General features: G+C 32.3%; 1 protein-coding gene across 1 annotated transcript; it reads right to left on the bottom strand.

Annotated features, from left to right (window-relative positions):
- Positions 1-325: 325 nt before the first annotated feature.
- On the bottom strand, positions 326-19787 carry LOC130453449 (uncharacterized). Its single transcript, XM_056793209.1, has 3 exons — positions 19523-19787; positions 4134-4402; positions 326-631 (listed from the first exon to the last, which is right to left on the bottom strand). The coding sequence occupies exons 2-3, from the start codon at positions 4317-4319 to the stop codon at positions 401-403; spliced, it is 417 nt and encodes a 138-aa protein (XP_056649187.1). The 5' UTR covers positions 4320-4402; positions 19523-19787; the 3' UTR covers positions 326-400.
- Positions 19788-20335: the final 548 nt, after the last annotated feature.

The raw sequence follows: 20335 nt of genomic DNA on the forward strand, positions 1-20335 counted from the left end.
ACATCAAGAACATATAGAAGCATTTATATACATATTCTGATAGACTTTTGTTCAGACATTGATAACGTTTTGTCCCCATTTGCTATCCTGTTAGGAATATAATGTAGGACCCTCCAGCTCTTGTGAATTAATTAACTTTGTGATCTTACATGCTATAATGTTGTCATTATGGTTCAACTATTGAGATTGTGAGATTGACTATTATTCGATGCCTTATCCTTGATTCTTCAAAACACTTTTTCTACAGTTGTCTTCAAGTTACCAGAGAAGAATAATTGTCACTTTTTTCTTGATTAACGACAGTGAAAATAAGAAAAGTGAAAAATACACCGATGAAAAAATTATATTACCTTCCTATAAATTGAACAATATTGTAAAATAAAAAAATTATTTACAGTAGTTACAACATTCTTTGTGGATACGGCCTCCTCTTTAATTTCACTATTCGAAACTCAAAGTGAAGCACGTTTTGCCTGTCTTTAAAATGATGTACTATGGTTCTAGACACATTAACACAATTCATACCATTCACGCAAGACGCATAATAGATCATTTTTATCTTTTTTTCTTCTGGATGGTGCAATGTGATCTCCTGTTGATACCTTTTGGCTTCTTCTTCGGGTCCGAAATACTGCAAAACAAAATAATAAAAATTAGTATTAAAGTACGCAATTAATATGAATTTCAATCTATCACATTTTGATATTAAGTCAACTAAATGTAGTGTAGTTGCTCTCGTATCTCTGAGTTGTATCGGTTTGCAAGATGATCCCCCTTAACACCCCCTTTCCTCACGCAATAAAACGATTCTCTCACAATATGATCCAAATTAGAAATTAGCCTTCTGTAAAATATTTCAAAGCAGCAAAGATCTCAATAATGATATCAAATATCGTTGAAATTCAATCAGTCAGAAAAGAATTGTTGTAATTACTATAAATATGATTGATCCATCAATCCATCTAAAGTCACTGGCATAGAGAAAGTAATCATAATTGTTTCAAATGAAAATAGTACTAATAGTGAAATTATGGTTTATGGAAAGGTGCTCAATGAGAAGACAACGACGAATAATATAATGATCAAAGAGCATTAGTACAACAGAAGTTTATCTCTAAAACCAGTGTGTGTTAGTCTCTAAGGATGCATAGAATAATATTGTAACTGTTGGAATAAGTAGTCGAAGTTGTCAAATGAAATAGTACAAGGTTTGATGAGTGTTCTTAAATTAATGGATATTTAATTGACATACTGTTATTTGTACGCAACCATCAAAGTTGCTGTTGATGATAGTGAAACAGGAATAAAACTCTTATATTATATGGTTTGCCATATTCATGTCAAACGATGTATTGGGGTAATAGATATTTACGATATAAGTGTCGTAAAGATTCATATTACGAAATGAGATGGGAAATTCGTCAAACGAGGCCGTTGGGCCTAGTTTAATAACCCATTGAATATCGTGATATGAATTTACGATACGAATATAGTACATTATTTTACCTACTATCAATAATGTTAATTATTTACTCAAAATTAGTCAATATTCCTGAAATGAATGATATTAGAATCATGTAACAAGTGTTTGCGCTCATTGTTGATTTTTTTTTGCGAACTGTCAATTTTGTCGCGTTCACTTCAGTTTGGTATAATTGTATCGACATGAGTTTCGACTATGAAAGTGTGGATTCTGATACAGAACTTACTGCAAATAATGCAATACAAACCCTAGTACCCGCTAAATCCCGCAATAGATACGAAATAGAATATAAGCGATTCGAAGACTGGTGCAGTTCAAAAAAAGTCCGTGATATATCGGAGAAAATGTTATTAGCTTATTTTGCTGAGAAAGCTGAAAAAGAAAAGGCATCATCATTATAGACACATTATAGTATGCTGAGAACAATGATATTTGTGAAGAAAAATGTGGACATTAGTAAATCTTCACAGCTATTGGCACAGCCGAAAAAGTCCAGTATATTTTCAAAGGAAAATATACACAAATTTTGAAAGAAGCCAATGATGATCAATTCTTGATGATGAAGGTAAGATTATACATAAATATGGTGACATTTTCATGTATTCCATATTATTTTTATAGGTTTCCTTAATCGTGGGTGTGTTTGGCGCCTGCCGAAGAGAAGAATTGATGAAGTCAAAAATTGGTGATGTAGTTGACGAAGTAACGTTCATAACGTTCATAGTCCTTGACCGATTTTTTATTTTATATAAAAATGGAAAATGTTTTTCTCAACCAACTGGTATCAATACTTTTGGGCGCATTCCAAAAGAAATAGCAACGTTTCTGGAGCTACCAAATCCATCACAATATACAGGCCACTGTTTTAGAAGATCATCAGCATCCCTACTTGCTGATGCTGGTGTTGATATGCTCATTTTGAGCTTGAGACTTGGTGGTGGAAGCTGAAGGATATGTAGAAACATCATTAGAAAAAAAATATATCTACTAAAATAATGGGAGGAGAAATCGATTCTACAAAAAATTCAATTGAAATTGAAAACTACAATTCTTCAATTGCCTCTACGTCAGCTGGAATAAACACCACTAATTGTACAGGTGTTGTGTTTAATTATTATAATAAATAAGGTTAGGTCTATAATCTATTTTAAAAAAGAGACTTATATATTGGCCCAAAAAATGTAATAACTGAAACAAAATCAGATGCAGATGTCAAATCATTTCTTCAAAAAATGATTAGATTAACTGTAAATCTCAAGAAGTATCTTTACTACGAAACTCGTATTAGTATCGTAATGTTCGATATTACATATTGGTAGTAGGTAAAGATACTTCTTGAGATTTACAGTTAATCTAATCATATCTAGAAGAAATGATGATAGAACTAACGTCATAAAGACAAACAAATATACCTTACAGTTCCAATATGATTGTTTTCCAGTAATCTAGTATCGGCTTTAGGGATGGAAAACTATTTATTCTCCAAAATGTTCACATTCAACTTACGAAGAAGAATTATCCTTCATTTATCATTAAATGACAGCGTGAAAAAATTAAAAAACTTGTGTAAATTGATTATAGCAATAACGAAACTTAATCATATTGAAAATTCAATAAACTCTCTAGAGAAGGCAATCAATCAAGCGTATACCCCTCATACGATTGTTGATGCTGACTGTAAACTTCAAATCGCTCATTTCTCATTGTTTAGGATAGCGTAGGGAGAGAGGAGTTTATATTATAATTCGACTGGAATGACAATGGATTTCTACAATTAAAAAAATAGTACCAACTTTTCATAGATTGAAACAAGATATCAATTTATGAATAAAAAACAGATTATTGTCTCAAAGCTTTTGAGTCGATAATTGTCAGCTCATTGTGTACTGTCAAAGATATTTATGGTTATTATGATTTGTATATTTAATTAAATAGTGAAATGTTTTGCAATTTGGGGTTGAATGGTGAGCGAAATCATGAAGACCAACATTAGACAACAACATCCTGACGGCAGAAGTGGAAGCAAATCTATGTCAGACAATCGCAGACCTCTCAAACAACATTAAAAATCATCCAAGCAGGTGGGTTTTATATGATAATCCAAAGCGCAAAAGGCGGGGATTTAAAGAAGTACTGCGAGTCTCTAAAAAGGCATCTCAGTGTGTTTAGTGGAGTATAGGCGAAATTTTTTATTTTGAAGTACTCTAACCTGGACAAAATATTCATTATTGTGGAAAATTGGATCGAATTTGAAACGTATCTGGCGGTTGTCAATACAACGCGATTGTCAACGGAAAAGAGTTATTCTGCAACCCGACAATGCATGACTGCACTGTGTAAGAAAAATTAATGAATATTCATTAATTTAAATTCAATGTAAGAAAGCGTCTTTATTTTCCGGACCCGGTCTCTACATTACTGAAGCTGATTCTCAACCCTCGTACATATATATAAAGATTGTATTCCAATATTCATGTTCTATTGATTCATATATTAATAAGGAGATTTGAATACGTCAGGCTACAGTTCCAAAGACCGAAATTAGGTCAAAACGATTTCCTATTAATAAATACATTATTTATTAAGGTGAACCTAAAATTAAGATACTTTATTCACGATCAATATACGAATTAAAATTCATAACATTTACTTGAGTTAGTATGAACGTTGATCCGTCATTATTGTTTCCTTGAACGCTCCAAAAGACCTCTCCCTCGCATTCAGTTCTCCAAAATGTGTATGAAAATATTTTTCCCGTTCTTTGAATTTTGGTTCCATATCTTATTTTGTAGTTATCGCCGTTCATTTCTTCTTTAAATCCCGAAAGAAATTCCATTCTTGTTTGTATCTATTTTGGATCTCCAGTAAAAAAATGAATCTTTTTGTTACACAAGCAAGCTTAACATTATTTTGATGATCCTACAAAAAAAAACATCAGTATTGAAACAAACGTTGAACGATAAATTGGTTGTTTGCTGTGTGTGAAATGTGTTGTCGTTGCTTATATAATTAGCATTTAAGTAGGTAGTAAAATGTTTAATTAGGTAATGTTCACTAATTTTAGGTTACTAGTATTAACGTATTACTGTATCTAATTCGATTTGAATGAATGTTTAGAAATTTAAGTAAACACAGAGAAGACTGAACAGTTTTGTGAAATGATTAGAGTATATTCTTTCATTTTATCTAATGTTACCAAACCAGTCTAGTCACCAGTTCGGCCAAAATTCATATACTTGTCACAAGAGATACAAAGGATATAAGACGAAAATGAGTACAAAAGAAGATACCGATAGATGTGTATTTTTTTAAATTGCACAAGACATTTTGAATTTTTTATCGAGGCCGAAAATTTTCTCGAATGAGCCAAATAAATATGAATTTTCCACACACGAAATACAAATAACATTTTTTGTACAACTGTGTATGTTTAGATAGTGTTCCAAATTGAATTATATTGAGATACAGGGTGTTCCGGGATTTGATGCAAAAAATTCGGTGAGTAGATGACGTGAAAATAATGCTGAGACATAGAACAAAATTTCTCGTACGACCCCTCGTTCGAATTATAGGCACTTAAAGTTGCGAAATCAGAATATATATTTAGGAATATTTTTTAATTAAATATTCGAATATTACTATTACTTATATCCATGTAGTGTATTTGACGGAATAAGTAATTCTACACTGAAGGCCAGGGGTGGCTCATGCCAATGGTCAACAATCCGTAACTTTTACAGGGGCAACCTGTACAATTTCAAGATAGCAGAAATGAATTTTTCAATCGATTTTTAAACAAAAAGGCACTCTTTGTTTAACTCGATAAAATTTATCGTTCAGGAGATTTGTAGGTTTTTAGATCGTTTTACATGCAAAGGAAATTGTTCGCATTAAAGAGACATTCTAAAGAAAATTATCATGAATTGTAATTATTTATTAAAAATACTTACAGGAGGTATTAAAACACAATCAAACATTTGTAATTTAACTGCATACTGTCGAACATCGTATTACTTACATAAGAAAAGAATTGAATCGTTGAAAAATTTAGTTTACTACTTGCGGAGTATACGGAGTATATTACTTTGAACTTGGAAGAGCATTCTAAGATTCTGTCTTATAACCTCACAATGGAAGCTTATTCTATCGATCATTTCGTTCCTTGTATTTACCGGTGCTGCATATACTATAATATCAAGACATCCAAAAAATTGTATCCATTGTATTTAATTCGGAGAAACGCGGAGGCCATGCAAATGGACCTCCCCGACCAATTCGCCTATCAGGAAAAATGTTATTTTTTAGTTATTAATCTCTTTCAAGTTTTTCCTTATGTCAGTAATATGATTTTCGATAGTATGTAGTACAAATGTTTATTTATTCACTTATTTATTTATAATAATTTTCTTCAAAATGTCTCTTTATAGCGAACGGTTTCCTTGGTATGTACATCCATTTTAAAAATCTACATATCTCCTAAACCTTCACTTTCATTGAAGTAAACAAAGAGTACCTTGTTGTTGAATAATCGATTGAAAAATTCATCTTTAGATTTTACAGGTTGTCCCTGTAAAAGTTACAGATAATAGTGTAGAATTAACTAACATTAAAAATTCATAATTCATTATTTTCACATCATCTACTACCCCCTTTTGACCGCAAGTATAGTACACTACGGTCACCTCAAACAAAAAGATTAATTTTGGAATATTCGACAGAAAAATGTATGGACCAACATATGGGAATAAATAAAATAAAAGAAATTACCAGTTTGATTGCAAAATGTCTAAGAAAGACATGTATAAGGGGGCAAAATTACATGCATAATATGTCACGGTGGCTGAAAATCTTCCTCCGTAGCAGAAACATATAGAGAAGATTTGTATAAAGTATTGAATTCTCCATCTTCTTCCAAACAAATTAAAATATCTGATAAAATTGTTGAATCCACTGTTCTAGAAATATCTTACGTTTCTTATCAGCAGCAGCATGGTACATCTGCGGAAATTTATGTTGGAAGTAATTGTTCAAACCTTCTTCTTAGCGTGCCGTATCTAGTCCCTTTGACGTTGGGAATCAGCATGGAAAAACTCTCTCTATCTTGAGCTTGTCTAAATAACTGTCCTGCTTCTCTTATCCCAGTCTATTCTCTTATATTCTTCAACCAAGAGGCTTGTTTCCTTCCAATTCCTTTACGACCTTCAACTCTATCCATCATAATCAACCGGAGGATATTAAACTGGCTACCACGCATTATATGTCCCAAATAAGCTATTTTCCTGCATTTAATGTTATCAACCAAACAAACCGCATTTGCTCTGTTAAGAACTGCATAGTTTGTTTGCATAGCTGCCCACGGTATCTTGAGCATGCGTCTATACAACCATATTTCAAAAGCCTCTAAGCGATTAATGGTAGATATTTTTAAAGTCTATGCTGCGACACCATATGTAACATTTAATCATCCGTTTCCGGAGTTGAAATTTTAAATTATCATTAGAGAACAGTGATCTCATTATAAAAAATGTTGTACAAGCTACCTCAATTCTAAATTTTATTTCCTTATTGGCATCCAGTTGTTCAGTAATGTAGCAACCAACATATTTGAAAGTGGACACTCTTTGAATCGTTTGTCCGTTTACCTGTAGCTGTGTATCATGGTACGGCAAGCGATTAAATACCATATATTTTGTTTTAGAACAGTTAATGTTTCTCTCCCCACTCTGTCAATGGCGTTTAAAAGGCATTGCAGTCCATTCAAATCGTCACAAATACAACTGTATCGTTAGCGTATCTGATTGTATTTATAAGTTTAACGTTAACGTTAACGATATGTTGTATCTAGAGTATGCAACCTTGTCTGACTCCACTTAAGATTTTGCATTCTTCTGTCGATTTTCCATTGATTCGAAAGCCCGCTATTTGGCGCCAATATCATTTTGGATTATGCTTACGTCGGAACTGTCAATTCCTTTTTCCCTTAATATATTTATTAACTTGTCGTGTTGTACTCGATCGAATGTCTTTTCGTAATCAATAAAGACTGCCAATACATTTTTCCGTTGGTCCCGGCAAAAAGTGCTCCTCGTGTTCCCAACCCATTTCTGAAGCCGAATTGAGTTTAGTCTTGATCTTCTTCGCACTTATTTGTGATTCTAGCGTGGATGAATCTGAAGAATATTTTTATAGTGTGACTCATAAGACTTATACGTCTGTAGTCACTACAGTGCTTTGGATGTTATTTTTTTGGCAAAATTATGAATTCCGATTTTAACCAGTCTTCTGGAATTTCAGCAGTTGAATAAACGTGATTGAAGAGTTTGACTAATATTCCTATGTTTTCAAACAGCTTTCTTGTTTTTTGCCAACTTTGTAACATGTATCACTGATTTTATTATTTCTGTTCTTTCGTCTTCATCAAATGTCATGTTTGTTTTGTAACTCTTCCATTTCAATGCATTTATTTTTCATCCAATTTTCTTTAGCCACTCTTATTTTTTGTTTGATTATTTTCTGTATCTGTTTGTATTTGCCCCTAATATTTTTGTGTCGTCTTCTGTGCATTTAACCTTACTATCCATTATTATTCCAATAAATGAAATTGATTTTTGATGAATAATTAATTATTGATTAATGATTGATTGCGTATGCTAATAATAAAATAAATCGTCCGAAAAGTTTGTTTATTTTATGAGTTATTTTCGCAGTGAAAAAAGACTTTTCACAGCAAAAAACATTTACACATCAATAGAGTTGCAAAAATGTCAAGTTTTTATTACTACAATTGTACTAAATAGTTATTTATGTGTAAAGTACCCTTTTTTGACGAATGTGAATATTGTCGAAATGTCACAGAGTCAAAAAAAAGGCCTTTACACGCAAATTATATACAATATTTTTTCTACTAGAGCGTATAGTAAGTTTAATTTTTCGTTAGAAGAAACTATAACGCTTTTATTGATTCTTTATAAAATATATTATATATTCATTAATATTTTGAGCATTTTATTCAAGATTAAAAGAAATTAAAAAACATATGACAAGTTGAATTATTAACAATACTAATATTTGATGCACTTTGTGCAGTTATTGAATTTGCCAATTCTTCTCTTCGGCTTGCATAAATGCCAGCTAAAAATAATCATTATTACATAAGTAGAAAAATGAGGAATGGCATGAGCGCGACTTTGACTTGAGATGTGTGCCTTGTAATGAAGCTACAACGCTATGGAGACGTGCGTAAAGTTTTCGCACTCGAAAGTGTGTCTAATTCATAAGTAAATCTTAATAAATCCATAATATATTTATTCTATTGGCTTTGATAACGATGTCCCAAGCTCATAAAGTTTTTGTTTTCAGATACAAAATTCTGTTCTTACGGGCCATTCCGGTAAAATAAATATTAGCATCCGCTCTGTTACAACAGAAGCACAGATAACACGGATACTTTCTATATCCGCTCTGTAGTCCTATTAAAAATTCCAACATTTAAAATCACCAATCAGTTCTCAATTATACTCGCGATACTTTATAGATTGAAGCAATATTTCAACATTGTCATATTTTTCTCAAAATATACTGAGTGAGTGATTGAAAGTGACAGGAACTTTTTGTAGAGCTTTCAATGAATAAATACCAATTTCTTCGAACATACTATTAAACATATTATCAAAAAACAAATTCTATTTTCTTTTGTTAAAAACGTCGAACAGTGTTTCATGCCTAGTCCGCTGATTCATGATATTGAAACCATCTATCAAAATCCGCTGTTTTAAATAATATTCCAAAAGCACTCTTATCAATATTTAAAATCTTCTGTACGATATCCCATGTGGGAGCCCCCAGACTTGCACGACGAGGCTTGGGAAGGCTGGGAAACCCCGCCTTAGCAAACCAACCAATAATGGCCCAAGCCTGGTTGAAATCTAGGTAACTTGGACCCGGCCATCCCATATTCACCCAAGCCTGGCTGAACATCAGGTAATCCGACCTCGGCCATCCTATAGTCAGCCAGGCTTTACAGAATTCTGAGTAGCCTGAATTCGGGCATCCTATAGACACCCAAGCCGAGCTGAATGCTGGGTAATCCGACATCGGCCATCCTATAGTTAGCCAGGCATGGCAGAATTCTGAGTAGCCCGACCTCGACCATACTCCGCTACAGTTTTCCCATGATGTCAACACTGAAGTGTTGTAATGTTTCGTTTCCTGGTCTTGAATTGTATCCCAAGTAACAACTGCAACTGTCGGTCTTCGAATCGTCTCAAGATCACGGATTTCTGCGTTCCTCAGGAATTATGGTATTTCGACGGGAGACACATTTTCCTTCAGCAGCTTTTGTCGTTGTTCTACCATCGTCCTTATCACGATATTCTTGATTTGTATTCTGTGAAACTTTTTTTTTGTAACAATGGACAATTTAAATCCTTAAAGAGTGGATTAGATGGAAATACATTTTATATATACCCAGCGTATATAAATTACGCTAACGTCCGATAAGCACAAATATAAAAGTTACACAACTGTTGCCGATTAATAATTTAACCAACTTCAATTTAGCGAGAAACTCGTTATTCATTGACACTTCATATTCAATAACGTCTGTATCAATTTAAAAATATATTAAATCAGGTCCGTTGATTATTCTTTCACAAAAACTTTCATTCAAAACGTATCTACGTTATTTTTCACGAACCTTCTGGTTCTGACACTTATTAAATGTTGCCTTCTGAATACAAGGAAAATTCTGAAATAATGAAAAAAGCACAACTCAGAAACCTTGCAATTATATCAATGAGATGGTGACGTAGATCTAATGAACGACAAGAAAGTATTGTAATGTGACACTGTCTCTTACTTTCATAATTTATTTAAACATTTAACAAAGCAAATAAATAAATAAATTTCTTCAATTTCTTATTTCTTAGACCTTTTGATATATTAGTGCATGTAAATGTTCTTGATTTTAGGTCTCTTCTGTTTCAAAATTAGTTTTTCCTGATAGTTTTTAAAAGAAAGATAAATTTTGACGTTTCGACTTTTCTTTATGAAAATATTTTGACCCACTCTCCGAATAACTTCTGTTTTAGTTGTTGGGCTGTTGACAAGCTTGTAGAATATGATGTCCTAATTTTGGCTTTATAGGTGCGTGAATAAACAAAATGTCCTTATTTAGGGAAATGCACAATCCGAATTTCATGAAATCCAGACAAAACAGTGAAATAATCGGTCCACATTTGTGTGAATGGTGACCGTTATTGCGCCATGATAAGAGGCTGTTTGATGCCCGATATTGAAGCCCGGGGTTTGGACAAATTTGCTTCAAACATGATGGTGCCACTTGTCATACATCCTCTGAAACCATCGCTTTATTGTGGCAGTAAATTGTGTAACTTCACACTTTTTGACTTTTTCTTATGGGACTATGTGAAGTTCAAAGTCTACATGGATAAGCTGGAATTAATTTGAACGCGAAAGTACTGAAAAAATTGTCAAAAGGGTTTTTAGTAGTCCGTCGATGCTCAGATTTCCCGATGTAAGAGATACATGCGTCACCGTGTATAAAGGAAAATAAGATAATATCAATCCAAAGTTTATAATTAAGTGATACATTTGAATTAAAATTTTTATGAGCAACCTTATATCTTTTTCAGCCCTTACGAGATAAAATTTCCTTTGATAATAATTCTAATAAAATTTTAGTCCCATGAATATTCATTGTTCATTCATGAAATTTGGAAAATGTAATCCATTTTAAATATCTGCTGTATTATACAGTTATATATATCAACATGCCAACTAACCTTCACAATAGGTATTTAACCGATATTTTTTCGGTAAGTTAAGTCTGTAGTTCAAGGTTGAATTTGTGAATCTTGTGCCAACAAATACGTTTCATGCCGTTGAAACTTTGTATAAAACGATGTGATAATGATACTAGGGTTACCTCTCTAGGAATTTGCAAGGTAGCAATTTCTGCTAAAACTTTCAACATCAACTCTATTACTTCCCGTGTCATCTACGTTTAATTTTTGAATTGAATTTATTACCAACTGTTGACTGGAGGAAACTCTAGAGCATACATGTGTATTATATTATCCAGCGTTGTTTAATACGAGGGTTGTTTAAGTTGATTTATAGTATAAAATAAAACATTTTTTTTAACAAAGAATAGTTTTTAATCAATTATATATTTTCCATTTGAGCTTCATGATTACGCTCATAAAATTATCAGCAAAAAACTAAACCAGGTGCGATTGAAAGCTATCGTCATTAGTGAAAGATTAAACATTCAAAGAATTCCGCAAACTTCCAAATAAATAGTCATCAGATGGTGCCAGATCAGGGCTGTGTGTAATAGTTTCCCACGAGTTACCAATTATCTGTGAGACAATTCTGGCCGTTTTTCTTTGATTGCTTGATCCAGTTTTATTAACTGTTGACAGTAAACATCAGAATTTACCATTTGGTTCCTTGGAGGCAACTCAAAAAACATAATACCTTTGTAACCACATCAAACGAACAACTTGAGCTTTTTTTGTTATTTTTCAGCTTTAGATGTGGTTTGTGTTGGTTCATCGTGTTTGCTCCATGATCGTTTTCGAACTACGTTACTGTACAGGATCAATTTTTCATCACCAGTGATGATTCTTTTCAAGAAAAGGTCTGTTACATTTCGTTTAAGGTTGATTATTTGTGTTAATTTCTTTCAATTCGTGAGGTACCCAAATATTCAAGCTTCTTAACTAGCCCAAAACATTATAAGTGTTTTTCAATTGTGTGCGATACATGTAGTCTCTTCGTAACCTCTCGAATATATATATGAAGATCCTCTTGAATTATGACTTTGATTTGGTCATCATCAACTTCAGTAGACCGACCAGAACGTTGCTCATCTTTGAGGGAAAAATCTCTAGAACTGAATTTACTACACCAATTCTGACACGTGCCCTCTGTTAAGCAATCAGTACCATAAGCTTTCTTTCCTTTACGAAGATGAGAAAGTAAAATATGTCGAAAATCTTGGTTTCTACACTCCATTTAAAATTAATCCACAACTAATGGCTTCAATAAAAATCACGTACTACTTGCTTCTAAAGTCACATCAATGTGGCCAGTAACACGTGACAAACGGCAAAGTACAGCACTAACATAAGTTATTCAAAAAATAAAGCAAGAGGCTCTCTATCAGTCAAAAGCGAAAGTACTTAGTTGCCAACCTCCTACGTGAATAAAAGAGGAATCAGACACTATGTACGGAGAATCTCTACCATCATTTACGTAAGTTTGGGCAGCTAATTTTGAACGTAGCCAGTGTTCGGGCGGCCAAAAAAGGCAACAATCAGCGATATCATTAAAAAAGTTTGAATTTGAAAGTGCTTCAGTTACTCAATAATTATAAAAATTAGAATAATCCCATTAAAAAGTTTTAACCTTAATAGTATAAATAAAGAAATAAAATATTTTTAAGCATTAAAATTGATTTATAATATAAATAATCCTTTTATAAACACAGAAAAAATATAATCCCATAAGTTATACTACTGTTTCATGTACAAAAATATTAGAAAATCCATATAGTATCGAATGAACGAATGTTAATGTGATTAAATACATATAAAAAAAAAATTTAATGTGTCAACAAATATATGTACGAGGGTTGCTACTTAAATTTGAAGATAGACAAATAAAAACAAATATTCATAACTCAATATGACTTTATTGTTTTTCAAAATGTCCTACATTAAGATCAATACACTTTTGCATGCGTTTAAACCAATTGTCGAAGCAATTTTACCATTTATTTCATTTCATTTTCCATTAATGTTTCAAATGTCTATATAAACAACTCAAATATCAGTCGTATGACAACAAGTTCCAAGTAAGTTAAAATATTAAGGTTCATGAAGGAAATGTCAGATTTGACATATTCACATCAGTGTTGCCATATCTCGAAACTTAGATAACAACTCTCGTATAAGGTATGTGCGATAAAAAATAGAAAATATATTTTTGATTATTACCTACAATTGAAAAATTAACTCAAGTTCTGATTGGATTGTTTGGCATGTAGCTTGAAATATAATATTAACAGAAAACTTGGTTAGAGATGGCGAAATTATGTAGTGAGAATCATCGAAAAATGTTTATCCAAATGTTGTGAATTGTTCTAATAATTGTACCATTCATTTTCAGATCACCTAATATTGCTTGATTTTCATAAATCATTGATAGTTTTACGCTGAAAGAAAAATTGAAGGTATTATTAGCTGCGCCTGTAGTTTAAATGAATATAGGGAATTTCTTAAGTAAATGAGATACACGTTTAATACGACATAAGGGTGTTAAGTTGATCTACAACTCTTCTTCAATCATTATGGTAATTAATACATCATTCAAAACATTGTCGAAACGCATTATTAACAATAAAGGAGGAGAAAAATTTAATTTCTCTCGAACTTTATGAAGTAAAAATTTAGATTCTCAGTTAGTATAACAATTTTTGATAATAAATTAATATATGTTAATTTAGGTTTGGTCTATGCTGAGCATAGAGGTCGCTCTAAATGGGATAGGTGAAAAACGAGTATTTCGTTGGGTATCTAGATATCTTGTCCTTGCACGTCCCAAAACACGTTTCCATCATTATATATAATAGTATTTGTGCAGTAGTGTGTTTTTTTCTCGCCGAAAACCATGTGTGACGAAAAACAGGAGCAACGTCAACATCAATCTAAAATTTCTCGTTAAATTGAAAAGAAAACTCCGACTGAGTGCTATACAAGAGGCCTATGGGGAATTCCCTACCTTGTACGCGTGTTTTTGAGTGGTGTAAGCGCTTTAGTGAGTAAAGAAACCGTTTTACAAGCGGAACAAAAGTCTGTGCGAAGTTGGTTCCTGACAAAAAGCTCTTACTTCAACGAGTCTGCTTCGATTTCCTCGAAAGGTTAGAAAGGTTAGAAAAAGATCTTTCTCAAAAGAGACCAGATTTGAGCCGATGGAAGTGGTAAAGTAAAAAACGGCAGAGCTCCTAAAGACCCTCACCAAAGAAGTCATCCAGCACTGTTTCTATTAATGGAAAAAACGTATGGAAAGGTGTGTGGCGAGGGGAGGGGAGTATATTGAAGGAGATCATTCGAATGTAGCATAATTTTTATAATAAAACCATTTTTCGTAACCAGTCTCGTTATTTAATAGCCAGACCTCGTAAGTAGTTTAAATAAAATCATCCTGATTCGAATTAAGTAATTAAAAAAACTATCAAACTCTGCCATACTTGACTAGAAGATATATTGAAAGTATAAAGTGATCTATTGTTCTTACAGCAAAGGAAAAGAGAAATTTCGTTCTGCATAGTATCGAGTGGAAATAATTATTCGACAGCGGATGTTCTAATTACAGAACGCTGATTAATAAGAGAAAAAAAGCTTGAGCGCATAAAACGATACTATCAAGAAAGCGAACAGAGATTTATAAAATAACATATGTGACAGCATTTTTTGTGGCGCTCAGAGTCCCAAAAATATTAAAGCAAAAGAAAGCAGAAACTTTGTGACAAACGAAATCAAATACGAAGGAAATTACATATCCTCCGAACCAGAAAAAGAAGTCGTTATTAGACAAGTTGATAAGCCATAAATCAAAGTATGTCAAAAATTAGATACAAAAGTAAAAATATATTTAGATTGCTAAACTACGAACTAGAAAACAATAGTTTCAAATAAGATACAAGGGAAGTCAAAATGTCTAGTCAATTTGGGTCGGTTAATAATGGACATTATAGTTATTTTTCGTGAAGAAGAATAAGAAATTATAGATCTTGGAACTATTTTTATGCTTATACTATCAAATACAAAAACAAAATTTGTCGAAAAATTCACCGTTATGGAAAAAATTTGTATACCATATTCAAGCAATATTTAAATCTTCCTCATGAAGAATTGGCATTTATGAATTTGGAGCAGTTGGGAAAGACAATGCTACATTCTTTAAATTACCAAATTGTAATTTGGCGATCAACTAATGTTGCTGAAAGATACGTTGCTGATTTTGAGAAGAATAAATATAGACATACAGATGCAGCAATAACATATACAGTCAGTTATACATTAACAACATACGAGGATGGTCCTAGAAATACCTGGCCTGACCTAGAGGTAGCTTGAAAAATACCACTGTATTAGAAAGTACACAATCTATACTGCATATGTTTCAAATTTGAATGCGCCACGTTGTTTAGTATTTGTTTGACAGCCATCAATAGTGAAAGTTTTCAGTAAATTTGTAAACATGGAAAAAATTGGTCATAGTTATGTTATACAATACTTTTATTTGAAAGGCATTAGCACAGAAGTAAAGTTGAATTTTTGATAAAAAGTGGGTCCATCATTTCACACTCGAAAAAAAGAGCAATCAAATCAATGGACTGAAAAGGGTGAATTGCTCCAAAGAAGGCAAAGACTTTTCCATCTGCAAAGTCATGACGTCGGTTTTTTTGGGATGCGCGTGGGATTATTTTCATTGACTATCTTGAAAAAGGAAATTGCAATGACCAAAATTAATGAATTAAAGTTTAAATTGCTATCTTTTGCACCCTATTCGCCAGATTTAGCCCCCTCAGATTATTTTCTGTTCCTAGACTTGAAAAAATGGCTCGGTGGCTGAAGATTTTCAAACAATGGAGAGTGATGTCGCCAGTTAATGTGTCGCCAGCTATTATGTGTATGCAACTAAAAGTTAGTAATTATCAATAATAGTAAACTAGTTCTAATTTGTGGGAAGCCTTTTAAAATGAAAAGAAGAAGAAGAAATACTTTGTGTTTTAGAACATTTAAAAGCGAAAGAATGGTGGACAATGAATCTTAGCAAATCTATATATAAACAATATTGTGGTGGTGATACAGATGCACGCCATCTGACGCCACCGTCCTTAACTTAATGTTATGGATAGTATGAAAGAAGTAACCGTTGTACTATGTTCAAGATGTTTCTTGTTGAGAAAGTTGACTATTATTAGCCACTCTGGACGTTTTTACCATGTTCTAGAAGAATGCAGAAGTATACATGAAGTGAGAACTCACTATATAAAGAGTGTGTTATAACTGTGATTAGCGTTAAAATATAGTGATAGATTCAGTTTAAACTAGAAATCTAGAAATTTTTGACATACCTTTCATATCATGACATTATAGTCCATGGAAACGCGATTAATCGAAAATAATAGCAATTTCTCTTTGCACAATTGTAACGAAAATATAGAATAATCACTAGTAAGTGACCAACACCATTCTGAATAAGAGTAAAAACAATTATGTGGAGTTTACGAAAAATTTTGAATTGTCATGGTTATTTAGTAGTGTATTGAAAACCACAATCTGTTCACACAATACAAATATTACTTGTTTCGACACGAAAAAATGTTATTCATCTGTATCAACGGTAGATTTAATCAATATTTATTTCAGCATTGATTGTTTCAAAACATCAGAATTTTGCGAACGAACACAGAGCTGTATTCAGATTGTTTTAATCAGCGAACACGAGCAGATAACCTGTTAGCACAAGTGTTATTAATTTAATAATATTTTATTTTACTTTCATTTTTCTTTTTCTATAATTCTATAATTCAACTAAGGTCAGTATATGACCAACTATTGTAGTCATCAAAGTGATAAAGAAATTTCTGGAAACCAAATGGACAGTGAACAGGGGTAGAAGCAAATTCAAGAAAAATAAGTAGGCAAGTTACAGAGAATAAAGTAACTAAATAGTGTTCAACATATAACATATGAATGTGGTCGATATTGAGAGGTAAACCTCCATTGAAAATGCGTTGTGACAAATCTCGGTCAACATAGAGAAGTGGTCAACAATGGAGATTTTACTGTATAGAGCTAGAAAAATATAATCTACCATTCTACTATCGCATTTGCGCATCCACGGAACGCCGTTACTTTTTTCCCCTTTATTTTTGTGTAAAACAGTTTATCTTGACGTTTTTCTTCATCGGGGCCTAATTTTCTTTCCCTGTAGTAATTTGGTTTGAGGTTTGTAAATATTTTGGTATAGTGAATTCCTGAGAAGAAGCAACATTCCTAATATTTCTTCTTTTATTTTATCTAATAAAGGTTAGTTATTGCACGAAATTTAGAGAAAGCTGCGTTTTTCATCCTTTTGGATAACTTTTATGAACTCAGGTAACAATATTTTCTTATTAAGCATCTGAAATAGACTTTGAAATAAATGTATCATATCGGTGTGCGCCAACTCGCGATTTTAATACCCGAGTTAATGCATCCTTATCTCAACGTATTAAACATCGTCACGATTTGTAAATTTTGTTTTTTCCCAGAAAAAGCAATTTTCAGTCAACATACAAAAAGGATAAAGTTAAGTTCAGAGAAGTCAGGAGATGAGATCTTTTACGTGTGAAGCCCAAGCCTTGTTAAGTACTTTTTATCGCACTGAATTCCCGTGTATCTTGTATGTGTTATTGTGTTTTTATACGAAGTAGTGTTAAAAAGCATTCATAAGAATAATTTAACATTATACATTCGATTCAATTTATTAGCTTATGTTCTTGTCTATTTTGAAAATTATGACTCGAATCCTTTCAGACTGGAGGTCTGGAGTTCTAATATAAGACTTAATTATTACAATCATCAAAATTACTGAATATAAGTGAATTTATTAACACTTGGCAAGTCGCTCTGTTACATCTCACATATAGGTAAAACATAAAGCCATCATTTATGACGGATATCGAACATTCTCGCGCTTACTATCGGTCTCAGTTTAAACGGAAGATGATAAAAGACAGCGAGGCAAACATATACAAATGCTGCGGCTGTTAGTGTTTTAGTTGAATCAAGTTTCATGTAACTATACCGCATATTTTACTGCAATAAATTCAATAGAACTGCGAGTCTATTTTTACCTGGATTTAGAGAGATAAAATCTATAAAATATTTACAAACGTAGTTCCATTTTTAATTTAATACTACTATAATAAAAGAAGATAATACTCCTATATATAAAGTTCTTATGGGAAAAACGTCTCTACGTCACGGTGCCGACTGTATTCATTTTCTTTCTCGTTCGAGATACTTTATCTATACTGCGCATGCTTGAAAATTCTCCAAAATATCAGTAGTGGAAAAATAATAACTAACTGAAGCGGTTGGAGAAGAGAGAGATTGATATACTATTTGTTTCACTTAGTCGGAACACCTTCCACTTATAGAAACTATCCCTAATAGAAGTATTATACGTGTCTAAAAAATTGGTCAGCTGATAGTATTGAATTTAATAACCTAAATGCCATTTGAAACATTTCATGGTTATTACGTTAACCAGCCCCGAGAGTTCTTTGAATTGGTATTGAAGTCATGTGAAAAGCAAACGTCAGTCTTTAAAAAACTTTTTATAAACACACTATCGAGTGCGTAAGACTTTACCTTACGCACTAGTGTGTAAAGAAATATACTTTAAGCAGTAGTATGTAAAAAACGTATTATTATGGTCTCCGTAGTGTAGTGGCTAGATTACGAAGCTCACATACAGGAGGTCTCAGGTTTAAGTCTCGCTGATGTCATTTTTCATTTTTCTAATTATGTAGTAATAATTATTCTATACTTGCCGATCAGAGTTGTCAAATTTAATAAAGCAAATTCGTCTGTTATTTTGTTAATTTGTTCCAATCTTGATTAAAATGCTCCAAATATTAATAAACATATAATAGAGTTATCAGAAAAATTACCTTTAGTCTTCTGCATTTTGATAGAATTTTTGCTAGTAGAAGAAATATTGTATGCAATTCGTGTGTAAAGGCACTTGTTACATAAATAATTATTTTTATTATAAGTGTCATGTACAATATTCGGATGTAAAAAGGCACGTATTCGGCCAACATTGATGGATAATATACAAACTGTGTTTAAAGATAATTTTATCAAACACTCTGAGACGAAGTAACACGGTTTCAGACACTCAATATTACACAATTCACGACTTTGATAGTTCTAATAAATATGTACCTACCTAAGTCTTAGACCTGCACAACCATTATCATTTTATCACGTAACTTCAAAGCACCGATGTAATTATATTTTCTTCAATTAGTCGAATTGGACACTAGAACAAGTTTTCGATAAGTTTTGATTACAATTCGATGTTTTGTGTGACTGCGTTAATATGAATCAGTTCTCAGTTATAGAGTTTGCGATGTCTACTCACTCCCGCATTGTGGAATGGAATGAAAATGCCGTCATAAAACTAAAAATAATCAGGAATCAAAAAATAAACTGTTGCTGTTTAGCGCTTCGCATGTTATGTTTGAATAACTTCGATTACTATTAAATATTAGCCGATTTTTATTTGATATTCTAGATATTAATGTCGGTAAACATAATTCAAAAATTTTCAAGGTAATTGAATATGAAGATAGATAAGGTTATTATTTGATTAATGAATGTAAGGAAACTTCCAAGAGATTACTTGCTCATTATTACTTACCCATTTGACTGAAAGAAGGGATATTTCTATACAGAATTTAATATCATGTTTATGGTAACTTCGTCGAAGTGCACACAATCATGGTTTTTCGACGAAAATTTATTCCTCTTGAGTAAATTCACGTAACATTTGAGGGTGATATGACAGAAAAATGACTTTTCAGAAGCTAACAACACTTTCGTTATTTTGATTAATTATATTGTTCATACGAGGTGTTTGTATATTCGAGCGACAACGCTCGACCACAGAGAAATCACAATAAATGATATAGGAATACGAATACCTACTTGGGGCATCTGTTCATTATGTCGCAAAAAATTAGTTTAACAGACATTTTAG

Source organism: Diorhabda sublineata, chromosome 2, assembly GCF_026230105.1.
Source record: "Diorhabda sublineata isolate icDioSubl1.1 chromosome 2, icDioSubl1.1, whole genome shotgun sequence".
Classification (NCBI taxonomy): domain Eukaryota; kingdom Metazoa; phylum Arthropoda; class Insecta; order Coleoptera; family Chrysomelidae; genus Diorhabda; species Diorhabda sublineata.